This window comes from Lepidochelys kempii, chromosome 1, assembly GCF_965140265.1.
Source record: "Lepidochelys kempii isolate rLepKem1 chromosome 1, rLepKem1.hap2, whole genome shotgun sequence".
Classification (NCBI taxonomy): domain Eukaryota; kingdom Metazoa; phylum Chordata; order Testudines; family Cheloniidae; genus Lepidochelys; species Lepidochelys kempii.
This window is the reverse complement of record NC_133256.1, coordinates 151019452-151045028: the sequence shown is the minus strand read 5'-3', so window position 1 is coordinate 151045028 and position 25577 is coordinate 151019452. Positions and strand designations below refer to the sequence as shown.

Here is a 25577-nt window from a genome sequence, read left to right as displayed (position 1 = left end):
TGCGGCCCATGCTAAAACATTGAGAAACGCAGCCTTAAAAATGGTTGCGAGATACAAGGGCGTTGTGCTGACCCAAATCCAGAGGAAGGAGCTCTGAGGAAGCTTAGGAGCTACCCTGTATGGTTTGCACTTCTCCTTTTTCTATTTTAGAGTTCACTGCTTGTAAAACTGCACAGAAGGAATACAGCAAGAGACTTTTGCTGTAATGGTAACAATCTAGGTTAAACCAGGACCATGACAATGAAGCCACAGAGAGTGACATGTGACTTTTCTCTGCTGTCATTCCACCCTCAACCCTAGTACGCGGCCTTAGGTATTTTATCCAGTTGGCCAAGATTGCACTACAGTTTCCCTTTTCATTTTAGGCATGACAACCAAGTATTTTGGTTTTAAGTAAAACCACAAAACTGAATGTTCTTAAAGTCTGGAGCCCTTTCCCCCACATGATTGCCTCCCTTTGGCAGTCTGGGAGTGCTCTGAAATGCAACAAAACTTGGCTTCTGCTCTTTACTGAAAAGACCCACCTATATGATTAAAGTTGCCCATACAATCTATTTCTTTTCATGTCGAGACTTAGTTTCCAGGTTTCATGCAGTCCCTACCCTGGGCTGCAGCTTATCAGAAAATTTCAGAAAAAACACAAACTGAATACACATCAGTTGTTGTTATTTTTGTTTGCTTGCTTATTTTAAAGGAAGCCATGCCGCAAGCCTCTCCTTCTGAAAGTGGAAGAGGCTAGTTTAGTTAATTAGGAAGTTTCAGGTCTATCTCATCATCTGATTTTCTTTCTAGCCAGCCACAAACTGTAACACCAGCTTGAGTTGATACTGTAAATTATTGACAATATTAATCATACAGGATTCAATTATAGCATGCATTTGACTAATGAGTCAATAATTTGGCATAATTTAAAACATAAATCTAGTGGGGTAGCCAGAAAACATATTTGTACAGGAGGCAGCGTGGTTCAGTGGATAGTGCTTCAGAGTGGGAGTCAGGAGACCTGTCTTCTATTCCTGGCTCTGCCACTGACTTGCTGTGACACCCTGGGCCAGTCACTTTACCTCTGTTTCCCATTTTATCTATTTAAACTGTAAAGTCTCCAGGGCAGGGACTGTCTTTTACTACGTGTATATACCACACCTAGTACAATAGAGACCTGGTTTGGTTGGGATCTCTAGGTGCTACCATAATATGAGCACTCATCATTTGATAGATCCATGAGTGGCTATTAGCCAGGATGGACAGGGATGGGGTCCCTAGCCTCTGTTTGCCAGAAGCTGGGAATGAGTGACAGGGGTGGATCACTTGATGCTTACCTGTTCTGTTCATTCCCTCTGGGGCACCTGGCATGTGCCACTGTCGGAAGACAGGATACTGGGCTAGATGGACCTTTGGTCTGACCCAGTATGGCCGTTCTCATGAAGTGAGTGACAAGAATCTCTTAGTTTGGGTTCTGTGGGCCACATAGAAGCTTTTTGATGGCAAAAGAAGCTAACAGGGACAATATGGCAGTTGTCTTTGATTTGGGCAATAGTGCAACAACTCACGGTACTGAAAATACTTAAAGAGGAACTTCTCAAAGTCTACAACAATAAAGGAATAGAAAACTTAAAGGGGGTGAAGGAGCATGTTCTGAAAGAAAGGTTCTGAAAGAAAACAAAGATAATAAAGTGAGCAACAAACAAAAATTAAAAAGCAGCATGGTATTTGTATTTCCTGACATGCCCAGCATTCACTATCTATGAGGATGGAGCAGTCACTCAACAATGGCAGAAATAGACAAGCAGACTCCGAAATCTGTCAGCTCTACTTGATATTGAAATTCCAAGTTTCACTTCTGCTACTTTGTGGACAAAGAGGGCAATGATATTTATATATCACTGGTCAACTAACCGGTTAGCAGAGGTGAGGATAGCCTTGAGAAAGAGTGAGCATTGTGCCTGACCACTTCTTTACAAAAAGGATTGTGGTGTAGGAAACATATGACTTCAGACAAGTGAGATAAGAACCAGGTGAGGCATTGACAAACTGATCCACACTCACATGTGAGTCAGCTGACATGGACAGAGAGATCAAGATCTAAATAGTGCAAAATTGTTCATCAGTCAAGCTTCACAGAACACCAAGTAAGCCAGAGCTTATATCGAACAGAGTTTAAGCATTGGATGAACTATGGAAGTGGCAGTCATGCGCCTTAAGCATGGAAGAGAATGGAAAACCTGTGTGTACACTAAAGGCATACAAGCCTATAATCCTAGAAGGCCAGGTCTCAAGAACAACCAAAATTGGGTCTCAAAACACTTGCAGAAGATCTGGTGGGTCATAACTACACCCAGGAGGATACTCAGCTCACCAACTGGTTGGAAAAAGAAGGTCATAGTTGTGGCAAGAAAAAATACTTCATTGCACAATGCCTACTCTAGGTGACAGAGTTAAAGCTGAGCATTGGCAAAGGGAAAGCTGTCTTATGGAGTTAACATGTGAGAACTCCAGGTTAGTCAGGCAATGGCTACAGAATAAGACACTGAATCGGAGGCATATGAACACAGTCTTCGTGACTGGAGCACAACTCACAGCCTGTCAGAAATGCAGTGCTCTGAACACAGGACAGGAATAGAGAAAGCTCTGAAAGTAAACCAGAAGCACTTTCTGAAGTATGCATGTGTAAACTAAAATAGCAAAAGTGATGCTGTAAAAAAGAAGAAGAACAAATTAATGGGAATTATAACAGAGAAGAATAAAATGATGTTAAAGCATGCAGAGATTCGGGGAAAATGGAGATCCACTGGCACGCACAGTAAAAAGAAAAATCAGTCCTCTACTGGAAGAATTCTGGGGGCATACTGACAAAAGAGAAATTGCAGAAAAATATTTATAACGCTAAGGTAATAGCTATTATTAAAGAAAAAACCTTTCTGGGGTTAGACTTGTTTAGATACACACCTACTTTAATGTTTCTCTGTTGCTATTGCATTTTGTGTGTACATCTGTCCGACAGATTTCATATGTACGCAGCCTATCAATTCAAATATCACAAAAATGGCATTTTAGCTGATTTTAAAAATAACTAGGAGGATGCTCCCCTAGATTAGTCTTCCTACAGTCAATGTTCAGATAATATATGCCTTCATCTCCCTGAAAATCTTGCAAAACCCTGTAGTCCTGTTACAGGAAGTAACATCTGGACTCTATGGAGCTAACGGTTCGGGTGCAATATCCTACCTCTGTTCTTGGAACTGGTGAAATTCACTGAGTTATTAAAATACTGGTTTTTGCAACTACAACACAGTATGCAACAGGACAATATGTTTCCTGCTACTGTCTGATACATGAGAGAACAAAACCAAGGAAATCCCACTGCAGAAGTGCAAGCCAGAGAGGAAAAGAGGCTATGTGGGTAGCCATCACCAATAGTCTATGGGTGAGATTTTTACCCAGGCTCCACTTCTTTTACTCTGGGTAAAAAGGCCAGAGCAGTATAAGGGGAAGAGGCCAAAAGTGCCCGGTCTGGCTGGGGGAAGAGTCAGGGAGTGTGGGAGATAGCGGTGAGTCTACCTTCTGAAGACCCCCTTGCAAACCTTGGTATGAAGGATGTGGTGGAGAGGTTGGGGGTTGGCAGTGGTCTCTCAGGGTGGGTCTACATTTTGGGCAGCCCAGTAAGGGTGAAGTAACATAAACAGGAGCCTGGACTTGTCTAAATTATATGGAGGGAAGCAGAACAGTCCAGAATCAGGAGCGTACTAAAGTGGCTTAGCTCCCACTCCCCCAAGGTGCCCTCTTACAGACAAAACACAAAATCTCATCCTATCTGTCTACCTCTAACCTCTCCCAGAAAAACACAGGGCAGGGCTGGGAGTCAGGAACTGTTAGGATATAGATATTCAGGCCTGTCTGCAAAGGCCTGTACTCTAAGAATTTAGGTGTATTCTTATCACTTGGCTAGTTATAGAGGTATAAAAGAAAGAATCAAAATCACTGTCTGCCAGCGTAGGGGCCTTCTCTTACTGTGACAGTCTGAGGCCCTGTTCTTAGGCTAAGGTCTTTGGCTAAGCAACCGAGGCAGCCATAAGATGGAAAGTGAACGGTCATATCCTCACATTCCAAATTAGTCACATTGAAAGGAGGTGCTATTGGGCTGTTAGTAATACAATCCTGTCCCGATAGTGCCTATCACCTCCAGAGAAAGGGAAGTGCCTAGAAAATGTAAAAGGAAACTTAGTTTGATAGCATCCTGTCTGGCAAGAACTCACTTATCAATAGCTGGGATGTGAAATCCTCACTTCTGTATTGTTTTGTCATTATAGTTCCCACTTTGCTATTGTTTGTCTGTATAATCTCTGTCTGGTTCTGTGATTGTTTCTGTCTGCTTATAATTAATTTTGCTGGGTGTAAACTAATTAAGGTGGTGGGATATAATTGGTTACATAATCATGTTACAATATGTTAGGATTGGTTAGTTAAATTTCAGGAAAATGATTGGTTAAGGTATAGCTAAGCTGAACTCAAGTTTTACTATATAGTCTGCAGTCAATCAGGAAGGGTGGGGGAGATGGGAACAGGGGTAAGGAAATTGGAATCATGTTTGGCTGAGGGCAGGAATGGGAACAAGGATACAGGTGTAAGGCTCTGTGGTATCAGAGCTGGGAAGGAGGACACTAAGGAGGGAAACTGGAATCATGCTTGCTGGAAGTTCACCCCAATAAACATGGAATTGTTTGCACCTTTGGACTTCAGGTATTGTTGCTCACTGTTCATGTGAGAAGGACCAGGGAAGTAAGTGGGTGAAGGAATAAGCCCCCTAACAGGAACCTGCTACCTATGTGTCATGTTTTTTCTCTCCAAACCATAGAAGTAAAGTCAGAAAGAAACATGGAAGTTAATAGTTGTGCTTTTTAAGCTCCAGCAGAAAGGCATCCCAGAGTACAGGTGACAGTGCACTAGTGAGCAGCACTGCAGCTGGTAAGTATGGAATATAATACTGTTATATAAAACATAGGAGTCATATGGCTATTGAAAACTTGCTAATCTCTGGTAGGAAAAGAAGTGCTAATAGGTAGAGTGTTTATAAGACAAAAAATAAAAGCCCAGATGAAACTGTTTTACAATTACACTCAGCATTTAAATGAAACAAATGACTTTTTATCACTTCCAAAATTCTAGTTATGACTCACTGCCTTACATAAATTAAGCTGCACACAAAGGCTGGCTGAGTGCATCTCTCTCAAGTGTACCTCATTCTGAGGGATGACTCATTTCAGTTCCAAGGTTACCTCTGTTCCATAAAGACTTGGTGTCCCCTCACTTTTACAGCTGAAGATGACTTCTAACAAAAACAGGGTCATCAAATGTAGAAGGAGTCATTTACGCTAAAGCAGACTGAAGCTCCCGAGTCATAAACAGCGCATAACATGTCTCCTGTGGCTCTTTGCAGCACATATTAAAATGCTGTGTGATTTAATTATTAACCAGTCAGGATGCTTTAACTATGTTATTAACCAGCTGTAGTTGATAAAATAGTAATAATACTTGGTCAGTCATTTTGCTGTGAGAAGAATATATATCTATATAAAAATGAAATATTTCCTGTCATACTGTTTAAATATGAATACATAGTACTATAGTAAATGAAACAATGAATTCACACTACTGGGGCTCTTTGGGTAATGTTGATTGCTAATTTGGCTCCTGAACCACTGAGGTCTGAGTATCACTGCACTAAAGGAATGAGCCCGACAGCATGTAAAGTTTCCTGCATGAATAATTTTCTCTCCCCCTCATTCTGGTTCTTAGCCATATACTCTCCTACATTTGGGCCTTCACAGGCTGAGACATGACTGAATGATCTAGGAAATGGATAAGAACGGCCGTATTGGGTCAGACCAAAGCTCCATCTAGCCCAGTATCCTGTCTTCTAACAGTGGCCAATGCCAGGTGCCCCCGAGGGAATGAACAGAACAGGTACTCATCAAGTGATCCATCCCCTGTCACCCATTCCCAGCTTCTGGCAAACAGAGGCTATGGACACCATCCCTGCCCATGCTGGCTAAAACCACTCATGGACCTATCCTCCTTGAACTTATCTAGTTCTTTTTTGAACATTGTTATAGTCTTGGCCTTCACAACATCCTTTGGCAAGGCGTTCCACAGGTTGACTGTGCATTGTGTGAAGAAATACTTCCTTTTCTTTGTTTTAAACCTGCTGCCTATTAATTTAATTTGGTGACCCCTAGTTCTTGTGTTATGAGAAGGAGTAACTAACACTTCCTTATTTACTTTCTCCACACCCATCATGATTTTATAGACCTCAGTCATATCCCCCTTTAACCACATCCATACAAAGTAGTTTCTATTCATTCAGAAAGTAAGGAAGCATTTGCCAAAATTTTCATCCATCCCTACAATGTACTGATGAATTTTTATAAGCCAGTTCTTCAACTGGTTGTAAATTGGCATAGCTCTATTAACTTCAGTAAAACTATGTTGATTTGCATTGGCTGAGGATCTGGCCCTGTATGTGTACAATTTTACATAGTTATCACATAAAATACTATATTAAAATCAGAACAACAAAATGTGATCCTAATTCATTCCTTCTCAATGTAAGCAAGGTTTAATGTATCCTCATTAGGGACTTACACTAGTTTAACTAGATTGATTTAATCAATCTAGTTGACCCAGTGCATCTTTCTAACAGAAGACAAGGTCTCAGTCTCAACTATAAACAGGTTACGGCAAGGACTTCAGAATGAAATGCTGGCTCCATGGTAAATCTCTCACTGATTTCAATGGGGACAGGAGCTCACAGTTATCCTAATCTGTAAAGCACCCTCCACATTTTTTTACATCCTGGGCTCAGTCCAGCAAGTAATTTAATTATAAACTTAACTTCATTCCCACATAAATTGATGGGATTATTCAATTGCTTAAAGTATATTGTCCGATTGGGGCCTCTATAACCAACACATATTCCAAATGACATATCAGTTCCATCTCAAAATATCTAAGGATAAACTGCTTGGAATAGGACTTTTCCCAATATTTAGCAAGACTGATTAGTTTTCTAAAAGCTGTGTTCTTATCAAGAGAAGGGTATTATTACCTGCAGTGTAAGGTAATCAGCTAAAATCTGGATAGGATGGTATGAATCAGACAGACCATTGACTATTGGGATTGTGGCTTCTTTCGCCAACAGGTCCAGATCAGATTGTTTATAAACTCGGGCCAAGACTGCATTTGTCATGCTAGACAGCACCCTACGGTAAAGCAAAAGATATCCAAGTCAAACATCATAAATATATTGCTTCTTTATTCTTCAATGTGCAATGTATAAATATTAATAAGTGGTGGTAATGAATAATTTTTTGCAGTTGCCTGAATAATATACGATGTCTGAATAATCCACTAAAATGCAGGCATTTAACAAGCTGTAAGAAGTAAAAGGAAATTATTGCTCCACACGCAATCCCATTCAATGATTTTCTATTTCATTTTTGATTGTCACTAAAGCAGAACTAATGATGCAACATTAATAAATGTGCAGGTAATAGAGGCGATTGTTTGACAATATAAAATGACAGGGATTCAATAACTCAGAAAGATGTAAAGAACAACAGTACCATCCTAATGTGTAACCTATATAAATCTATTTTGTGACCCACACAGTAACACTATTAAAGTGGCATCAGAGTTCTAAATTAAACTACAGGGATAAAGATATTTAGCATACATCACTGGCACTCTAGCTACAGCTCATGGTGTTGTGCCTTGGAAGTGGGGGTTCACAGAGGAGTATGGAATGAGAGCACTGCATTTTCTATATCATATGGATATTCTTAGGTGAATCTAGCATGAAATCAGAGGCTTAGCTTTGCAATTCTGTGCTTTTGTGGAAGTAATCAGGCACTCAAGTATAATGATTTTGAAGTATTTTGTATGTTCTAATGTTTTCTCGTAGCATCTTAAAACCAAAAAGGCAAAACTGTGAACAGAAGGGTATGGAACTGTGACACAAAGGCTATTGGTGGTTCATTACTCTGTCAGCAATTCTTGTCAGGCCTGGCACACTCACTGCACCTTCCACAGTTGTCATGATCTGGACCTAAAAAGTGTCGTGTAAGGTATCATACACAAACTGGTTTCACACTGGTCCGGAAAATCATTGTGAGGTGTATGTACAGGATATGTACAAACAGTTATAAATATGCACTAGAATTAGATTCTTTAAATGTGTTTGGCAAGCAGTACATAGGCCTAGTCTGCCCTAAAAAAGGGAATGTGTATTTGCTTGTCTGTCCAGCCTGGTTGTCTGTCAGAGACAATGATGCTATATTTACATAAGAGGTAAACAAAGCCATCAAGCTGGGGAGACAGCCTATCACAACTATCACAATAGGGGCAGCAGACTGCAAAAGTGAACATGGTCTCAGCTCCCTGGTGGACACAGCAAGCTGAGTTCCCAGCAAGGCTTCCTGGCTCTTGAAGTAGGCTCAATGAACTTTGGGAGGATATAAGGAGAGAGAAAAAACCATTCTGGTATCTTTCACCTGAAGAGACAAAGGAACTGAGGACTCTGAGATCTGTGAAGGGTTCTGGCCAGCTATACTGGAAAAGAGACTTCATGAGAAACACTTCTTTGAACAAGAGAGTCTAATTAGTTAAATCAGGTTTTAGTCATAGAAGCATATTTTTATTTTTGTTTGCATGTAACCTTTCTATCTTTATTCCTTATACTTGGTATCACTTAAACCTATGTCCTTTTCTTAAATAAACTTGTTTTACTTTTACTATAAACCAATTCAGTGCAGGGTGTGTTAACCCAAGTTAAATTAAGAGGCTGCAGTGTAATGTCTCTTTAAAGGAGGAACAAACTTAATAACTTCTGCAAGGGTTCGGTGAGAGGGCTGGACACTGCAGGGAAGATGTTTCTAGGGAAATCTGGGACTGGGAGGGTGTTGGGGTCACTCTGCAAAAAGTAACTGAGCAGTGGGAGCCAGGGTGTTACCTGCAGGCGTTAGGGCTGGACACTCCAGCAGCATAGCATTTAAGGCACCCAGAGTTGCAGGGCAGGTGGTGACACAATCCCTTACTGGTCTTGATTGAACCCTAAAATGTCACAGGAATGCTCTTACAATTGGTGGATTGCTGACCTGCCATGATGGATTCTTACATCTCCTCTGGAAAGATAGGTCCCAGTGTCAGAGTCCTTACATGGGCAAGTCTCCCATTGAAGTCAATTATATTGTTGTTACAACTGAAATCAAACATTCTTTATTCAGATAAGATTCCCATTAAGGGAGTTAATTCTCTTTACTGAAGTGTCTTTGCAGATTAAATTGTTGATGCCACCTATACAGGTAAAGAGGAAGAACTGAACAGAATAACCTGTAAGGTTGCTGTTTGTGCCATTATTTTTTTCTAGCTAACACGTTATAAAGGTATGACTTTTGTTTAATCTACCTTGGATGCGTGTTTGGGAAAAACGTAGTTTTATCCAAACTCGTCATCATATGACTGATAAAGAGCTTCAAGAAGATAGATCCCTTTCAATGTATGGTAGCTACAGGAAACTCAGCCATAACATGGCCTAATGCTAGATTTCTTGCCTCACCTGTTGAAAAGGTAGCCACTGCAGTGAATACTGGAATCAGTGAATACTGACCACATGCCTTATGATTAAGGTATCACCTTTTGTAACCCTGACTCATGTCACAGAACTGGAGCCAGGAAATAAAGGCCAGTCTCTTACCAGCATTACTGTGTCACACATACCTTTGTTATGCTACTAGAAAGTCCAACTGAGAACTGAAGGTCCTGTTAGAATCTAGACCAGACTGAAGTCACTAGGAAGCTGGAGCTGGCCTGAGAGGAAACCAGGCTCACCCATGGCTGAATCGGGCTGAAGCTAATTTGAAAGAAATAGCCTATAGCTGGGTTTGCCCAGAAAGGGAGACCTGGACTAAATCAGAGTGATCTTGAGAGAAGCTGGAGCCCATGAGGGTGTCTGTGAGTTTCTGAAGACAATCGGAGGGGCAAGGCCCTGCACCCTGGGGCTGATTACCAGTGGTTACCCTGTATCTGGGAAAGTTACCAAGATTTCTATGTTGATACTAACTCAATGTAATGCTTATGATATTTGGGAGTTTTGCGATGTCTGGTGTTTTTCATAAGGCCCCCAGGTCCTGCAGACATGTGATTATGTGTGACTCTCAACTTTAATTTAAAAACAATTGCTAGCCCTGATGGGTGTGGAGGAAAGCTTGAAAATATGACCCAAGTGCACCTTAAAGCCTCAAAAACCAAAAGGCAAAGAAAAATAACTCCCTGGTTATTTTTTTGAAAGTCTTGTAATTTTAAAGCTAATTTCGAGATTCGGGAGCACTGGGTGTGGCAATAGCGCAGACTCATGGAACAGCGCCCAAAGATTCAAGGAGACAGGGAAGTGTTTCTATCCAAAATGTATAACCCTAAAAACGGTTCTTGAATAAATGGTTTAATCTTCTAATTCAACGCTACCAAGCCACTAGTGGGGTTGTTAAAATGGCTTCGGGGCATATAGTGGTGGGCAGGTGAAGGGTGCAAGCCTATCCCTTACAAATGTAGGAATTGACTCCTGCTCATCTCAGTGGACTCTCAAGGTTAACAACTGATTGCTTCAGTGCCAGTGCTGCAGCTCAGCACCTGTGCTGTCGTAATGTGTGGTGACCCGTACTGATGTCACGGTAGAACAATATGGCATGGCAGGTACACGGAATGCTGGCAGTGTTTCCATTTTCCTGAGGGGCCGGACATACTAAGCAGCAGTGAAAATGTTAAAGACCCTTCATAGGCTAGAACTCTGTTATTGTGTAAGTGTATGTCTTTAAGAGCTATTACGTAGCACAGAGGAGCTCTGTTATGGCCAAATTATAAGTCACTAAAACGTGTTCTCAGTGGAAACATTGACAAACGCTGACCTGCAACGAGGCTGTATTTCAACTATTATAATAACCTGTGGGCCTTTTACAGCCCTCTATCCCCCTTTACATTAAGCGTCAGCCTCCACTATTTCTAAGCCTTTAGAGCCCTAGGTATGAAGCTGTAATTATTTGAAATACTCTCCAGACTTGTTAAAACTCCAGTATTCCTTGTTTTTTATTGTCTGTTTATTTTCATGCTCCTTGAACCAGGCTTCTATATTGGTATCTACCTATATGCTAATAATGCTAGGGAGGTCACTCACAATGCTTCATTTGTTCTTTGTGTGAATGGATCAGTCCTGCTCCTGGGGAAGTCAAAAAGGATTTTGCTATTGACTTTATTCAGAGCAGGAGCAGGCCCACTGTATCGATCAGAACGTCTTTGTTAAGTTGAGCAGCTTGCCTGCCAGGTCAGTAAATGACCAACAGCCTCCAAACTAAATACAGTGTCTGTGCTTTTTCTGTGTGGTATTGCCTGGGGATGGCTTTCTTTTAAGTGGTGGGGGGTACTCTCCCTGGTAAGTCTCACCCTTTTTCCCCTGTCCCTGGAACCAGTTGCTAACAGCAAAGTCTAAACTCCTCATCTTCCCTGCTAAACTATCCTCTCTTCCTCCCTCTGTCACCTTTGGCAACTTCCTACCCTCCCTGTCAGTTTGCTTTGCAGGCTGGAGGCCACCCTCCACTTCCCTCTTTCCTTTGACCCCCTACCTTCAAGCTGCCACCACATCCTGCCCTTCTCCAAAATCCATCCATTCCTTAAGCAAAAAAAACAAAGACAAAAAAAAACAATTCTCACTTGAATTACTGCAACCTTTCTTCTCTGGCATCATGGACCCTCCCCTCATTCCATCCAAAGTGCAGCTGCACCTTTGCTCTGACCACATCCAGTCGCTCTTTAAATCCCCTAACCTTTGCCTTGATCAAATGTGGTCTTCACGTTCCAGCTTTGGCAAATATCTCCCAACTGCCACTGTGATTTTTGTGTCCATTTGATCCCCTTTCCCTCTCTCAAGCCTGTCAACAATTTCCTGCTGCTTGCTTTTCAAACCCTCTTAAATGGTGTGTTCTCACTTTACTGCTAGCCAGTGAGAAACCAGCAGGCAGGAAGGGGCTGGGAGAACAGTGCTCTCTCGAGCTGGGGGAGGAGCTCTCCCTCTGCCTTTAATAGAGCAGGGGAAGCTGTCCCCCTTCTGTTGTAATACTTCCCTGTCCCTAATGTCCCTGGAGTTACACCAGCGATGAATGTGGTCTGGTGAGTTTGGATGGCGTACCTGGATGTAACAATAGCTGCTCTAGCAGCTTCATTTGAGGCAACGTTCTTAGGTGTAGAAAGAAAGTCACTTTGGGAAAATGAGGTTGAATCCCATTGTAGCATTTGAATTCAAACAGAAGGGAGATGAAGTAGGACTGAACAAAGGAACAACCCAGAGATGGAACCTGAGACTGTACTGTGCCTCCCTGACAGCTTAGGCTGCCTCTCTCTGCAGCTCCCATCATTCAATGGGTGTTAGAAACCTACACGTATAGATACCAAAGCAAGCCATTGGGTGGTGCTTTAAGTAAAACATGTTAACATGAATTACAATTAATGCATATTCTGGTGTCTTCAATATCCAGTCTGAAGAGACTGCAAGCCTACCTTTCTATCATCACTGCCCCATATCCACTCTCCTTCAACTGATGAAGGTGGAAAAGGACACTCTAAAATGTCCAAAAGCTTGGTCTTTTTCTATGTTTTCCTTGGATTTCATTGCAAAGGGAAAAGCAATGCAGTATTGAGAAACCATCACTCCAGCTAACAACTGCAAAGAACACAGTCAGCAGGAGAGAGAAAACCACGGCTTGCTGATTATGTTTCTTGAACTGAGCTTGACAAGCCTGAGGTTGTGTGTCTTTCGACGGAGCAGAAAGGACCTTTTCGAAAGGTACTAACCTTGGAGCATCTGAGCCCTGACACATTAATCTTAAACTACAGAGGGGCTTCTTAGAAAGCAGCACAATACTCCAGATTGTATGAGTCATTAATAAAGGCTTAATGGGGAGCGAGGCAAAGTGACAGCATCTGCAAGAAATAGCCTCCCGCTTCTGTGGTTTTAAAAACTCTGGTCAACTTCCTGTAGAATGGGCTGGGTGGGGGGTGGGGGGTGGGGGGGGAATCCAAGGGCTCAATTCACCCCCACTGGATGGAAAAAATGCAAAAAGGTGACAAGTGAATTTTTTGCAAACTGCAAAAATGTGGAGAATTTTGGGTGCCTTTGAAATTTCATGGAAAATAATACTTAGGGAGTCTAAAATCATGCAAAAAGTTATTGGCAACCTGGTGTGTTTATTTCACAACATTTTCTCACCAATTTCAGCCAGATCTAGCACTTTCACATATGTAAAACAATCCCATGATATTTTACCAACCGTGCTGTATCTGTGAGACTCTCGTTAATGCCCAAATGTATATCCTGGGTTGTAAGGAAACAAGGATGTCCCCCAAGGAGAGCAAACCCTGCAAAGATTAAAAACAAAACACAATCTGAATGGTTACAATTTGAGATTTAAAAATAAATCCTAGAGAACAGGTATTTGCAACAACAACAGCAGTAAGGAAGGCACCCCCTTGTTTGGGACATTTAATGCCAGACTTCACAAAACAATGGTAAATACGCACTAGGGTGAAATCAATTCAAGTTCAGACAGCCCTCCAAAAGGCCTTTAGACACCACTTCAAACCTATGTTCAAGGCAAAATCCATGCAAGTTCATGCATGGTAATATCACTGAATCCCCACATTAAGGGCTGGGTTATTCTTTTCTCACACTAATTTATAGCCACTGATCTGAGTGAAGGTACATATTTGTGTAAATCTAGTTTAAGGAGATTAGGACCAGGCCCTATGGATGAAATTCACTCCTGTGCAGGCACAAGCCCTATGCACCATTTTAAGTGGGACTTAAGTAGAATCATAGAAGGTTAGGGTTGGAAGGGACCTCAGGAGGTCATCTAGTCCAACCCCCTGCTTGAAGCAGGACCAATCCGCAATTTTTGCCCCAAATCCCTAAATGGCCGCCTCAAGGACTGAACTCACAACCCTGGGTTTAGCAGACCAATGCTCAAACCACTGAGCTCTCCCAAGTACTGGGGCTCTGCGCTGATGTGAATTTTACCTTACGGGCCAGATCCTGGCCTCTGTTCTGCCTGCTTTTCACTGCTCCAGTGAGCGATAACAGCTATCTTAAAGAGTTGGTTGAGAATTATCCCAACATAAGGGGAAATAGCCCTATGCCACCTGCCTTCCCAGCCTCAGCGTAGAGGGCATGTTGGGCACAGTCTGGGTGGGGGAGGCCTGGCTGGAGTGTTGCCATGAGGGCTGTTGCACATGGGTATAATTTAGCACCACTCTGACAATGTTCTAAATGATATGCTTGAGGGAGCACAAGGCTGGTTTAAAGCCATATTTGTGCCCCAGCTGCTCAGATGCAGTGACTAGCTCTGGTGCAACTGAAGGTCTGGGCCTAAGGGTTTAAACTGGGCTTAAGTGGCCTTGTGAGGCTCCCTCTACACTGGGGTAAATTTCATCCACTAGAGCAGTGGTTCTCAAACTAGGGCTGCCACTTGTTCAGGGAAAGCCCCTGGTGGGCTGGGATGGTTTGTTTACCTGCCACGTCCACAGGTTCGGCCGATTGCGGCTCCCACTGGCCGCGGTTCGCTGCTCCAAGCCAATGGGGGCTGCAGAAAGGGCGGCCAGCACGTCCCTTGGCCTGTGCCACTTCCCACAGCCCCCATTGGCCTGGAGCAGTGAACCGCGGCCAGTGGGAGCCGCGATCAGCAGAACCTGCGGACGCGGCAAGTAAACAAACTGTCCCGGCCCTCCAGGGGCTTTCCCTGAATAAGTGGTGGCCCTAGTTTGAGAACCACTGCACTAGAGAACAGTTCTTCCCTGGCAGGAGAATGGACTGGGTGATCTAGCAGGTCTTCCCATCTCCCATTTTGATTATAGGAAGTAACCAAACAAACCCTAGTATCATCATAGCATCCCACAGGCAGGTCAGCATTGTCATGGTAATTTGCTATCCTCTGGAGCAGAAAACACATCTTCAGTAGTTTAAAGGGGAGCATGAATCAGTGTTCATGTCACGCTCCTGCTCAGTACCTGGGCTGGGCAGGGGAAGCTAAGGATCCAACCCAGTGGACCAAATTTGGTGATGAATCCTGGTCATGTGCCACCTGAGGCACATTGCACATACGCTAAGTAGGAGTAGTTTAAACACAGCATTTTCTGGAAATAAGCTGACGTCGTTTTTCATTTGGTGTGAAGAGAGGACCACATAAACTATAGGAGAGTTTAGAATCTTTTGTCTGGGAAGCTGTGATCCAAAAGGTGCTGGGCAACTGTAGCTTTGTTAAACCTCAAGGAAGTTTAAAGTAGATCAGCTTTGTTCTCACCAGCAGATAGCACTGCAGGCATTTCCATTACTACAGCTTTTCACATGTGCTTTTGCAAGCATATTAAAAATTAAAAGAATAACACCACAACTATTGTTCTTTACAAATGATTGATCTTGGGGTGAATATTAGTAGCTAAAATGAAACAACTATCGTGAGGACCCGAGCTCATGCTGGAAAGCAGAGACAGGTAATGAAGCCATGCACATGCTTCTCACTGTGGCCAGTTTTAAAAAGGAAACAAAGAGGTGTGTGTAGGAGGCAAAGCATATGTCCATAGAGCAACATGTGCCTTTTGTAAAATATACACTTCAGTGAGATTTCATGGCGCATAACTCAGAGCAGAACGTGTCCCTGTAGGAAAATCCCTCTCCTTAAAATCACTCAACATCTAGCAGTGTGGCTTACCCCTTAAAGGGCTGGAAGGCCATGGGCTACCCAACCCTCATTACTAAAGATGCAGCCCTTTATGGAATCAGGTAGTTTCCTATAAAGGGCAGCAGGTGGATGGAGTGAAGGGGAGAAAGTTCATGAAATAAGAAAGGTCCTTGTAGGAAAGTAGTGGATTGATACCGGGGGTTTGGAAGGTACAGGCTAGAGCTGACAGAAGAATGAAGCCATGGCCAGAGGGCTGAACTCCAGTCAGAAAGATGGGGATTGACAGCTCTGGGTGGAGTAGACTGGGACAGAGGAAGAGTTCTGTGTGTAGCAAAAGAACAAGGGTGAATACTGTATTGACTTTTGTGTTATGGTTATGGACTTTATCTGGGGGATTTTGAGGATTGCTTGAACCATTTCTGTGATTAAACCAGCCCTGGGTGGTTAACCAAAAGAGATATTATGTGGTGTTCTTAAGGGGCCTGTGAAAGGGGGCTTACAGAGTAGCGTGCCTGCAAAGTGACCCCTACCTATGAGGGAGCACTCAGTAAAATGACCACCCGGTTACAATCTCCTATAAAAAGTTATCTGGGGGCTTGTTACAAAATGAGATGTCAAGGCTGGACATCCATGGAGCACATTCCATGAAGTGTGGTGGAAAAGGTTTGAATACTCCTCAGCCTGGTGCAAATAGACTTCAAAAACAGTGGTTGTTTTTGTTGCCTTATATATAGAATTCACCTATACAATCCATTTCTACTAAGATTATGAATAATTGGTGCAGAGAGTTGTGCACGCCTATCTTTGTAGAGTCATGGGCTGAGATCCTCACCCACACACATCGACAGCTTGGTTCTATCATGGAGGCCCTGAGGAATAATCTCTTTGAGTGGCCAATTTCCTCATTGCTCTTCCACTTCTGCTGTAAGTTGGCTGGCACTGCCTGACAGAATTTGGCATGTAGTGTAGAAAATGCATTTTAAAGATTTAAAATTAAAAGCTCTACTTAGCGGCAATTAGGGCAGTGGTTCTCAACTGTGGTCCATCACTTGTTCAGGGAAAAGCTCTGGTGCGCCAGGCTGGTTTGTTTACCTGCCGCGTCCACAGATTCGGCCGATGGTGGCTCCCACTGGCCGCGGTTCGCCACTCCAGGCCAAAGGGGGCTGTGGGAAGTGGCACGGGCCGAGGGATGTGGTGGCTGCCCTTCCTGCAGCCCCCATTGGCCTGGAGCGGTGAACCATGGCCAGTGGGAGCCACCATCGGCCGAACCTGTGGACATGGCAGGTAAACAAACCGGCCCGGTGCGCCAGGGGCTTTCCCTGAACAAGAGGTGGACCACAGTTGAGAACCACTGAATTAGAGGAACATTCACTAAATTAGGCTGAAGTCTGAAACCTAATGAATATTTTTAAGGATAGCTTTGGAAGAGGATAACAAGGTACCAAAGTAATCTGCCTTAGTAGTATAGCCAGTTCAGACAGTATCCACTACTGGGCACTCTAAATGCCAGGTAGTGTATTCCCGGATATGTTTCACTCATTCTTTAGGATGATGTAAAATGATGTAATTTTGTGTGAATATAAGTACATGGTGTGTTTATACCATTATGGACCTCACTTTTCTTTCACACTGGTGTGAATTGGGAGTAACTCCTTTGTAGTTGATAGTGGTATTCCACTATAGAGGAATCAGGCCCTGGGTCTCATGACATGAAAGAATATATCTGAAGTTGCCCTCAACGTTGAGTATTAGTTGTGTGTCCCTCCCTTATTTCAAACTTGCAGCATATTGTCCATATTTCAGTGTCTGTAGAATGGCCTGATTTACTACCAGTCAGTTCACTGATATTTAAGTGCAGTTACAATCGGAGCGGCAAGACATGACTGAGAGGCGGCATGATTTATGCCAGATATAATGGAAACATAGAATGGCATTCACCTTTATACCATGACAGAGAGGAAGCTTTATTTTACAGCCAATATATAACCATGTGGACTGCACTTTTTTCAACATACAAGGACTATGTGTATGTGTACATAGAATGAGTATGGGACTGTAACTGCAAACAGATGACCTTTCCCACTGTAATAGGAAGTGATAGTAATAAATTTGGTAGGTTCTGAAAAAACGGGTTTATTTTACAAACACTGAAAGTTATTGACGAGTCTTAATTTACACTAATAGTTTTAATGTTAATAAGCTGCTAAAATAATACGTGTACTAGAAATCTTGAGTGTATCAAATTAACATCAAGATTGTATTTGTTCAAAAGAACACCATTTCTCCATTACATTTCAAATCCTATCAGAATAATGAATTAGAAATAATACATGTTGGAAGAACTATAAATGTAAAATATGCTCTCATATAGCATTGCAAATTAACATGTATTTATTTTTTTAAGAACTGAGTTCTTTACAGATATGAGAATGGCAGGATCTCTCTCTCTCTTTTTTTCTTTTTTTTTAACATTTCCACAATGTTAACACACTCTTAGATATTGCACTGTGCAATAGTGAAATACAGTCATTTCCAGCTCAATTGTCCACCAGCTTAATGGAGTGTTGTAATGTTTGCTTACGCAAATTCACAAGGACAGATTATCAAAGCCTTGGCCCACACGTGACCTTTTTCAAGACCTCAGGGTGATTTGTGCCTGAGAAATGCCATTAGAGATAATGTGTGCCTCTGAAGTCTTGCAAATAACCAGTGTAGGCCTCACTTACACTTTAGAAAATTGGTAGGAAATGAATTTATTTCACAACAAAGCAGTGTGAGGCATTTGTTCTGATTGCGGAGGAAGCTGCCATTTCATCTTAAATAGCAGCTGGGATGTACAGAATTACCATGGAGGTGGAGGGAGGGGGAATACATGAATCTGCTGTGGAAGTCAGATCTTAGAAGCAAAGGGCAACATGATGTCTGTATCTGTCCTAGACAGAGGAGGGGGTGCAGGGAACAGTCTGACACATGCCTGGTGCACAAGTGCAGGAAACTGATACTAGGTGGCTCTATGAGATCTGATGTATAAGGGGGAAGGCTGACCTTAAAGGGAGTTGTCGGTACATTGGTCTGGGGTTAAAACTAGGGTGACCAATAGGGACAGTCCCGATATTTGGGGCTTTTTCTTATATAGGCGCCTATTACCCCTCACCCCCTGTCCCGATTTTTCACACTTGCTGTCTGGTCACCCTAGTTGAAACCCCTCTGAAGCTATGCTGATCGTGATTTGGAAGAAGGAGTAGAGAGGGGCATGGAGTCAGCAGGAAGACACAGGACCTCCATGCAGACACCTGTGGTGCCTCAAATTGCTTAAGATTCATATGTATATTGGGGGAATCTTCAGACTTGAGAGCAGAATAGTCTGCTCCTTCCTCCCCTTCTTCCTATGTTCTCTCTTCCTTCTTACAGAGAAATCTGGATGAACCTCAGTGAGAGAGGCCTTACAAAGTTAACCTGTCCCTTACATGGGACAATTCTACTTGAGGGAGGTTGGGCCCAGTACAGTTTACTTCAGGGTAAATGTGGGAGCAAAGATTTCCTCACCTGGTGGGTATAAATGTCTCCATAAAGAGAACACCAAACCTAAATGATTTCTTGGATGCAACGTTAGAATAGTTAGGTCTGTGCAAAAACATTATGGGCCCAATCCTGCAAACACGTAAGCCTCTGCTAAGAACATGAGTAGTTATGTATGTGTTTATTCTTTTAGCATCCACGTCTACAGTGCCTAGTATTATTAGGCCAGTATCCCTGTTCCTCCATCCCATCAAGTTTTGTTTCTCTAGAGGTAGTCATGGGGTTTTTCTTTTTTCTCTAATTTAAATCAAGATGTTGCTATGATTCTCAGTCTAAACCCATGCTCTGAGGGCTTGTCTACATGAAGCCTGAGGGTGCAGCAAACCAGTGTGTGAATGGACAGTGCACTAGCTTTCTAGTTGTAGGGATCTTGCTGCCACTCACTAAAAAGTCCATATCATGCTCTGGCATACCACTGTGTCAAACAACAGTATGTCAAAGCACACTACGGAACTTGTAGTGCACAGTAGCGGGGTCTACATGGTGACTTAATACATAACAGGCTTGTGTTCACATCCTGGCTTACCGCACACTAAATTTCCATGTAGACAAGCCTTGAGACTGACAACAGTTATGCATAATAAATTAGAAAGATGTTAGTTATGACAGCCTGTGCCGGGTTAAATTGGTTTTATTTCTAAAATGAGTGCAGGGCAAGCGTACAGCTAGCTAATATGGCATGAAGCTTATATCACGAAAACCTTCTGCTTCCTGTTGTTTTATTTCAGTTCTAACTTGTTTAGAGTTGACCCTGGGAGATTTTAGTGAACAAAGAGATGTTCCTGTAGTATTAATGAGGCATAACGGAACAAGACACTGCTCATACTGTCCAGTAAACTACCATTCTCCTCAGACTTGAGTTTCATCCTTGCTGCTCGCCAACCTCAGATGTCTTCTAAGTAGAAACTGCTAACTACATGATTAAGTAATGGTTTCATGATATGGACAAATGTACTCTGCAGAGAAAGTATTTATTATAACATGGTTTTGTCTAAATTTACCTGTTTCTGTGGATAATCTTGTTCGAGTACTTCTTTTCTCAAAAATCATGGCTAAAGATTTTCCTTGCAACAGAGGCAAATACTGAAAAACAAGAATGGAAGGGGATTTGGAAAATTGTTCACTCATTGTCCATTATCTAATATTTTCTTCACAGTTTAATGGCTGCAGGAAACTAATAATAAAAGCAGTAATTGTATCCGTTCTAATCCTCTGCCCTGCCAAAGCAGTCACTAGCATTGGGAAGAGTTTGGGAGAAACAGAAAGTTCTAGGGGCAAAAAGCATCTACATTTTTTTGTTTTGTTATTTTAAACAAATGAGAGAGATCTCTGACTCTTATCTTGCTCCCACAATACATGCAGAATAATGCTCCTATTCCTGCAAACCTTTACTTCTGCATGTAGCCCAACTGAAAATCACTGGGAATATCCAATAACAGGGAATTAGATAAGGGGTACACACCTTTGAACAGCATAAATCCCCTACTTCATCCAAAGAACAACACTTTGCCTTTTACTGGCTGGCCCTTCATTTGATGTAAACAATTTACACTAATTAAGAGTTGAAGTGGTTGTTTAGGACAAGCCAGTTTAGTTGTTGATTCACATGATCTTGTATGACAATCTTGATTTGGTGAGCTGAGTGACTGAACAAGCAAAGTGGATTTTAATTGAAATTTTACATACCTCTCCCTTGTCCTTTATTCTTTGTTTCAAATCTGATGCCGTCCATAGCAAATACTTTATTTCTTCTGCTGTGTAATTTTGCAGAGTTAGGAGGTCACGACCTTTCAGATTAACATTAGTTTGAGTTGCTTGCCCAGACCTACACCAAAAACAGGCTGTTTGTCATTGGGTATTAATTTGTTGCGCATGCTAAAGCTAATGTACAACCAGCTAAATCTCTTTCACTACCATCATTTGATGCAGTGAGATAACCTTCATGGAATGTGGTAATTAGTTTGTGACTTTTCATCTCACACAGCCACAACACTGCGTTGTTCGCTATATTAATCACCATTGTAACCATCTCTCTTATTATCATCAATGAAACTGATTTTGTTTCTTCTAACTTCTAATATTTGTATCTGGGTTATATAATCAAATAAATCCAAATGTAGAAAACCACTCAGGGTCTGGTTAAACACTTAAGGCTGCATTGTAGCTTGTTTTGAACAGAGGTGCAAAGAATTGGGGCAAGATGGCTCCTTGTGCTCTTTTTCCCAATCCCAACTTTGGGGTGCTGGCCCAGGACTGCTCATATGGATATAAATAATGTTTGATTTGTGAACCACATGCACAAATTTTCAAATTCGTTTCCAGAAACTGATATTGCCAATAAGAGAAACCAGCAGCTCATTGCTCAATAATATTTGATGAAGGGAGTAGGTTTGAGGGCTCATTCCAGAACCAGATGAAATGGAATGTTTATAGTCTCCCACAGAAGTGACACTGCAAAGTTCATATTATCTTACATGGCACATGACTTGATCAAACAGCAGAGTAAAGCCAATATTCCTATAACCTTAAACCGAATAATGAAGACTGATAGGTAATTTAACCCTTTCTCTGCTAAACAGGGACTGATTATATCTGCAACCCTCTTTATTATAACACAACTTGCACTTCACTAGTACTAAAGCTTAGAAGGTCCTAAGCCAAGTATGTCTTTCTCATTAATTGCAGTGACTTTAATTAGATCAGAGTCAAAACACCAAGAAGAATAAAATAATAAATGAATGGAGTTAGTGGGGTTTTATTTGCAAATACTTCCAACTCCAGTCCATTCCTGAGTAAAGCCTCAAGCCAATGCTCAGTTGAAACTGCTTCCAGCTGACAGGTCTCTGAGGCCAGGAATTGCAGACAAAAAAATCCCTAGGAGTGCTACTAGCAGTTGAGCTGAATGGGAGCACCAGTGCCATATGAAGCTCTCGAGGCTTCTGCTGTCTTTACCATCATGTCAAACTAGTGGGACTCTTTTTCTACGATCCTCCTGGTGTAGGCAAGACATGGAACTCTGCACACACAAGGTTCCAGACCTTACAGTTGTGGTACCACACACAGTCACGGCAGTTCTTAAATCTTCATGTGCAAATACGACAGATCTCACAGTCCGTCACATGTTCAACCCAAGAAGCAGTAGTTCTCCCTATAACTGAAAATATCCATTCTAAACACTGTTTTATTACTGACCCCTTTAAAAATGTTTGCTCCACCAGGTAAATTCTGTCCTCAACTCTTTTGGTGCAGGGGGCTTCTTTACAATGGAAATGATGCAGTAGCTGCACAAGCAGGGGCAGGATGTGGGGCAGTTGTCTTGCGTGGCATAAAGCCCAGCCGATCAGGATTCACTATATGCTCTCATGCAGAGGGGTGGTGGGCTGCAGGGAGGTGCTGGGTCACCACTGGATCCACCGCGAAGTTAACCTGGTTCCTATCCCCAGGGGCAAGGAAAACTATCCCCAAAGAGGCTATTCTAGCCATTAAAGATATATGCTGCAACCTTGCTCCCACTGAAGTCAATTGCAGAACACCCATGGATGTCAGCGGGTGGAAGATCTAGCACAAAAAGAGATTCCGCCAACATTGGCACAGGAATGTCAATTGAAAACTTTCCTATTTAAAATGATTCAGAAGATTCAAAAAGATTTCTACCTGGTCAGAAGTGGTTAGTACTGTGCACTAGCATCTGGGCCTGATTCTGCATTCATTCTGCACATTTACATACAACATCAGGGAGTTTTGCATATGAAATAACTACAACATCAGACTGGATTGTTTCCACCCCCGCCCCCCTCCCAAAGTGACATCTGTTTCAGGGGATATGTATAGCATAGAGACAAGGAATAAGAGTAGCCTTATGACCGTATTTACCAAAGGAAAAATGGGACACTATGTGGGGCTAGCCCGAGCGCCCCCCAACCTCCACGGGTCTGGCCTGAGCATTCACCCGAGTGCCCTACTCCCCGCACACGGGGATGGCTCAAGCACCCATTCACGCACAGGGCTGGCGTCACTGCTTGCGAGCCCTGTCTGCCCCCTCTGCGCAAGGCTGGGGCTGGCATGGCTGCTCACTCGAGCCCTACCTCCCCCTATATGGGGCTGGCATCGCTGCTCATCCCCTCACATATTCATCTGCACCCTGCTTTTTGGACAAAACGGGGCATTTGTCCCATTTGCTCTTGCCAACTTACAGGGCTTAAAAAAGGGACCGTCCCAGCCAAAACAGGATGTATGGGCACCCTAGAGTAGCCCACATTGTTTTTTAAATCTGGCACTGATAGGTTATTATAGGATGGAATTTTCACAAGCATTGGTATAACTGTGCGAAAGCAATGGTAAAATACCCACTGACTTCCATGGGAGCAGAGTAAGGCCAACCTGGAGCACTTTTGGAAACCTCACCCATAATTATTTTACATTTGCTTAGTAACAAACATCTATTAGTTGTATTTTAGTAGCTCTGAGCCAGGTTTACAAAGACAGGCACCTAAAGACGTGTAGTAGAGCTGGTTGAAAATTTTCTGACAGAACTTTTCCTCCAGAAAATGCTGCTTTGTGGAAACATTCTGTGGGAAGGTGGTACGTCCATTGAAACTTTCCATAGAAACTAGCCTGCTTAGTTTCCTGCTAGCCCAGGATCCCCAGCCTGCTGGGCAGCTGCCACCTGGAGCTTCCTAACTCTGCAAGCAGACAGCTCTCTGAGGAGTCAGGCAACACAAAGTGGCAGCTACCCTTGGAGTCAGGCAGCGAGGATCAAGCTGAAGGCTCCCATTTCTGGTTTTCTCAGAAAGGAATTTTTCAGAATTTTCCTCCAGAATAATTTTGATTTTTTTGACTTTGCCCTGACTTGGAACAATTTTTTTTCTTCAAAACATGGAAATTTTCCACTGGGAGGGAAATTCCATTTTCCTGCCAGCTCTAGTAGTAGTTACTCATCTAGTGCAATATACAAAAGCACCTAACTCTCATGGTTAGGAGATTTTGTAAATCCCACTAGATGCCTAGCCATATATCTAGACCCCTAAATCCCTTTGGAAATCTGGCTTTGAAGTTCACAATGTTTGTTAACCCAACAAACCAGTAGATCCTAATTTTTAAATCTATGTGTTCTGTTGTTCTTAGCAAGATATTTCTGAAAGGATAGGTCCTGTGGGCTATTGAGATCTATTTATACCTTTGTCTAGCAAAACTTAAAAATAAAATACTATAAAAATAAAGCAATAAAATAAAATTTCAAATTGAATAACTAAGAAAACAACTAAAAATCACACAAAGCACTCAGTTGCAAAGCACCTTGCAATCAATACAGGTATGGTATAACCAGCAAAATCCTTTATTTGCATATATGTTCAAGTGCTCTACCTGATTTTACAAGATACACACTGACATATATTTGGACACTGAAGAGCAGATTTGACTTTGAGCCTTCATATGTATTGGGCAGTTCTCACAATCTCATGAAAAATAAAATAGCAAGGCAGACTAAATAACAGCTTAAATGTGATTCTGCTTCTAACTTTTATGGATATATACTGTAAGGAAACTTTGTTTCTTAATTGTTTCCCTTTTTTTAGATTAGGGCAGGGTGAGCAGGTCACTGAATTGATTGGAACATAAAGAGATGGCATGGGTTTTTATTTGTTTGTTTGCTTTTTTCTGAATGGCTCTGGGGAGCCAACGGAAATATTCAAATATTTGACTCCCAGGTTTTTAGCAGATAAATCTGAAGCCTAATGTTAAATGTCACCAGAATTTGGGGCCCATGCATGAGTTCTACTTCTATGGCTCTGCAACCTCTTGCTCCTCAGTCACTCCACTCTCCCTCACTGAGTTGTCTCTAACATTTTATTGTTTCCAGCCCTAAAAAAATTTCAGCCAAATTCTGCATGACCCAAACTGATCTTCAAGATTTATTAGCTATGGTCCTCAGCAATGTGTAGTGTTCCTTTCAGGGCTGCCAGTGTCTTTTCAAATGAGGCATAACTGACCAAATAAATACTAGTGGCAGTTTGTATACAGGGAAGCAAAATCAATGTGAAAAATCGTAAGCCAAATAGGATTTTTCTTTTTGAATGAGAGAGGCAATTTCCTTAAATCATTATCATAACTGGTTGACTTCCTGGAGCTCTAAACCATCATTTGGTTAGCTGGCATTGATCAGAGCTTATGGTGATATCTTAAGTTAGTAAGGGTTGTGTTAACATAGTCTCCCTTATAATCCGATTT

At 42.2% G+C, this 25577-nt stretch overlaps 1 protein-coding gene across 1 annotated transcript in view; it reads right to left on the bottom strand.

Annotated features, from left to right (window-relative positions):
* OTC (ornithine transcarbamylase) overlaps window positions 1-25577 on the bottom strand; it is a 38449-nt gene that overhangs the window by 11633 nt on the left and 1239 nt on the right. Inside the window, exons 2-5 of the mRNA XM_073358322.1 lie at window positions 21036-21174; window positions 20351-20432; window positions 13368-13455; window positions 7103-7256 (exon numbers count right to left, since the gene is read on the bottom strand). Coding sequence (XP_073214423.1) covers window positions 7103-7256; window positions 13368-13455; window positions 20351-20432; window positions 21036-21174 — 463 coding nt within the window. The remainder of the gene's footprint in view (window positions 1-7102; window positions 7257-13367; window positions 13456-20350; window positions 20433-21035; window positions 21175-25577) is intronic.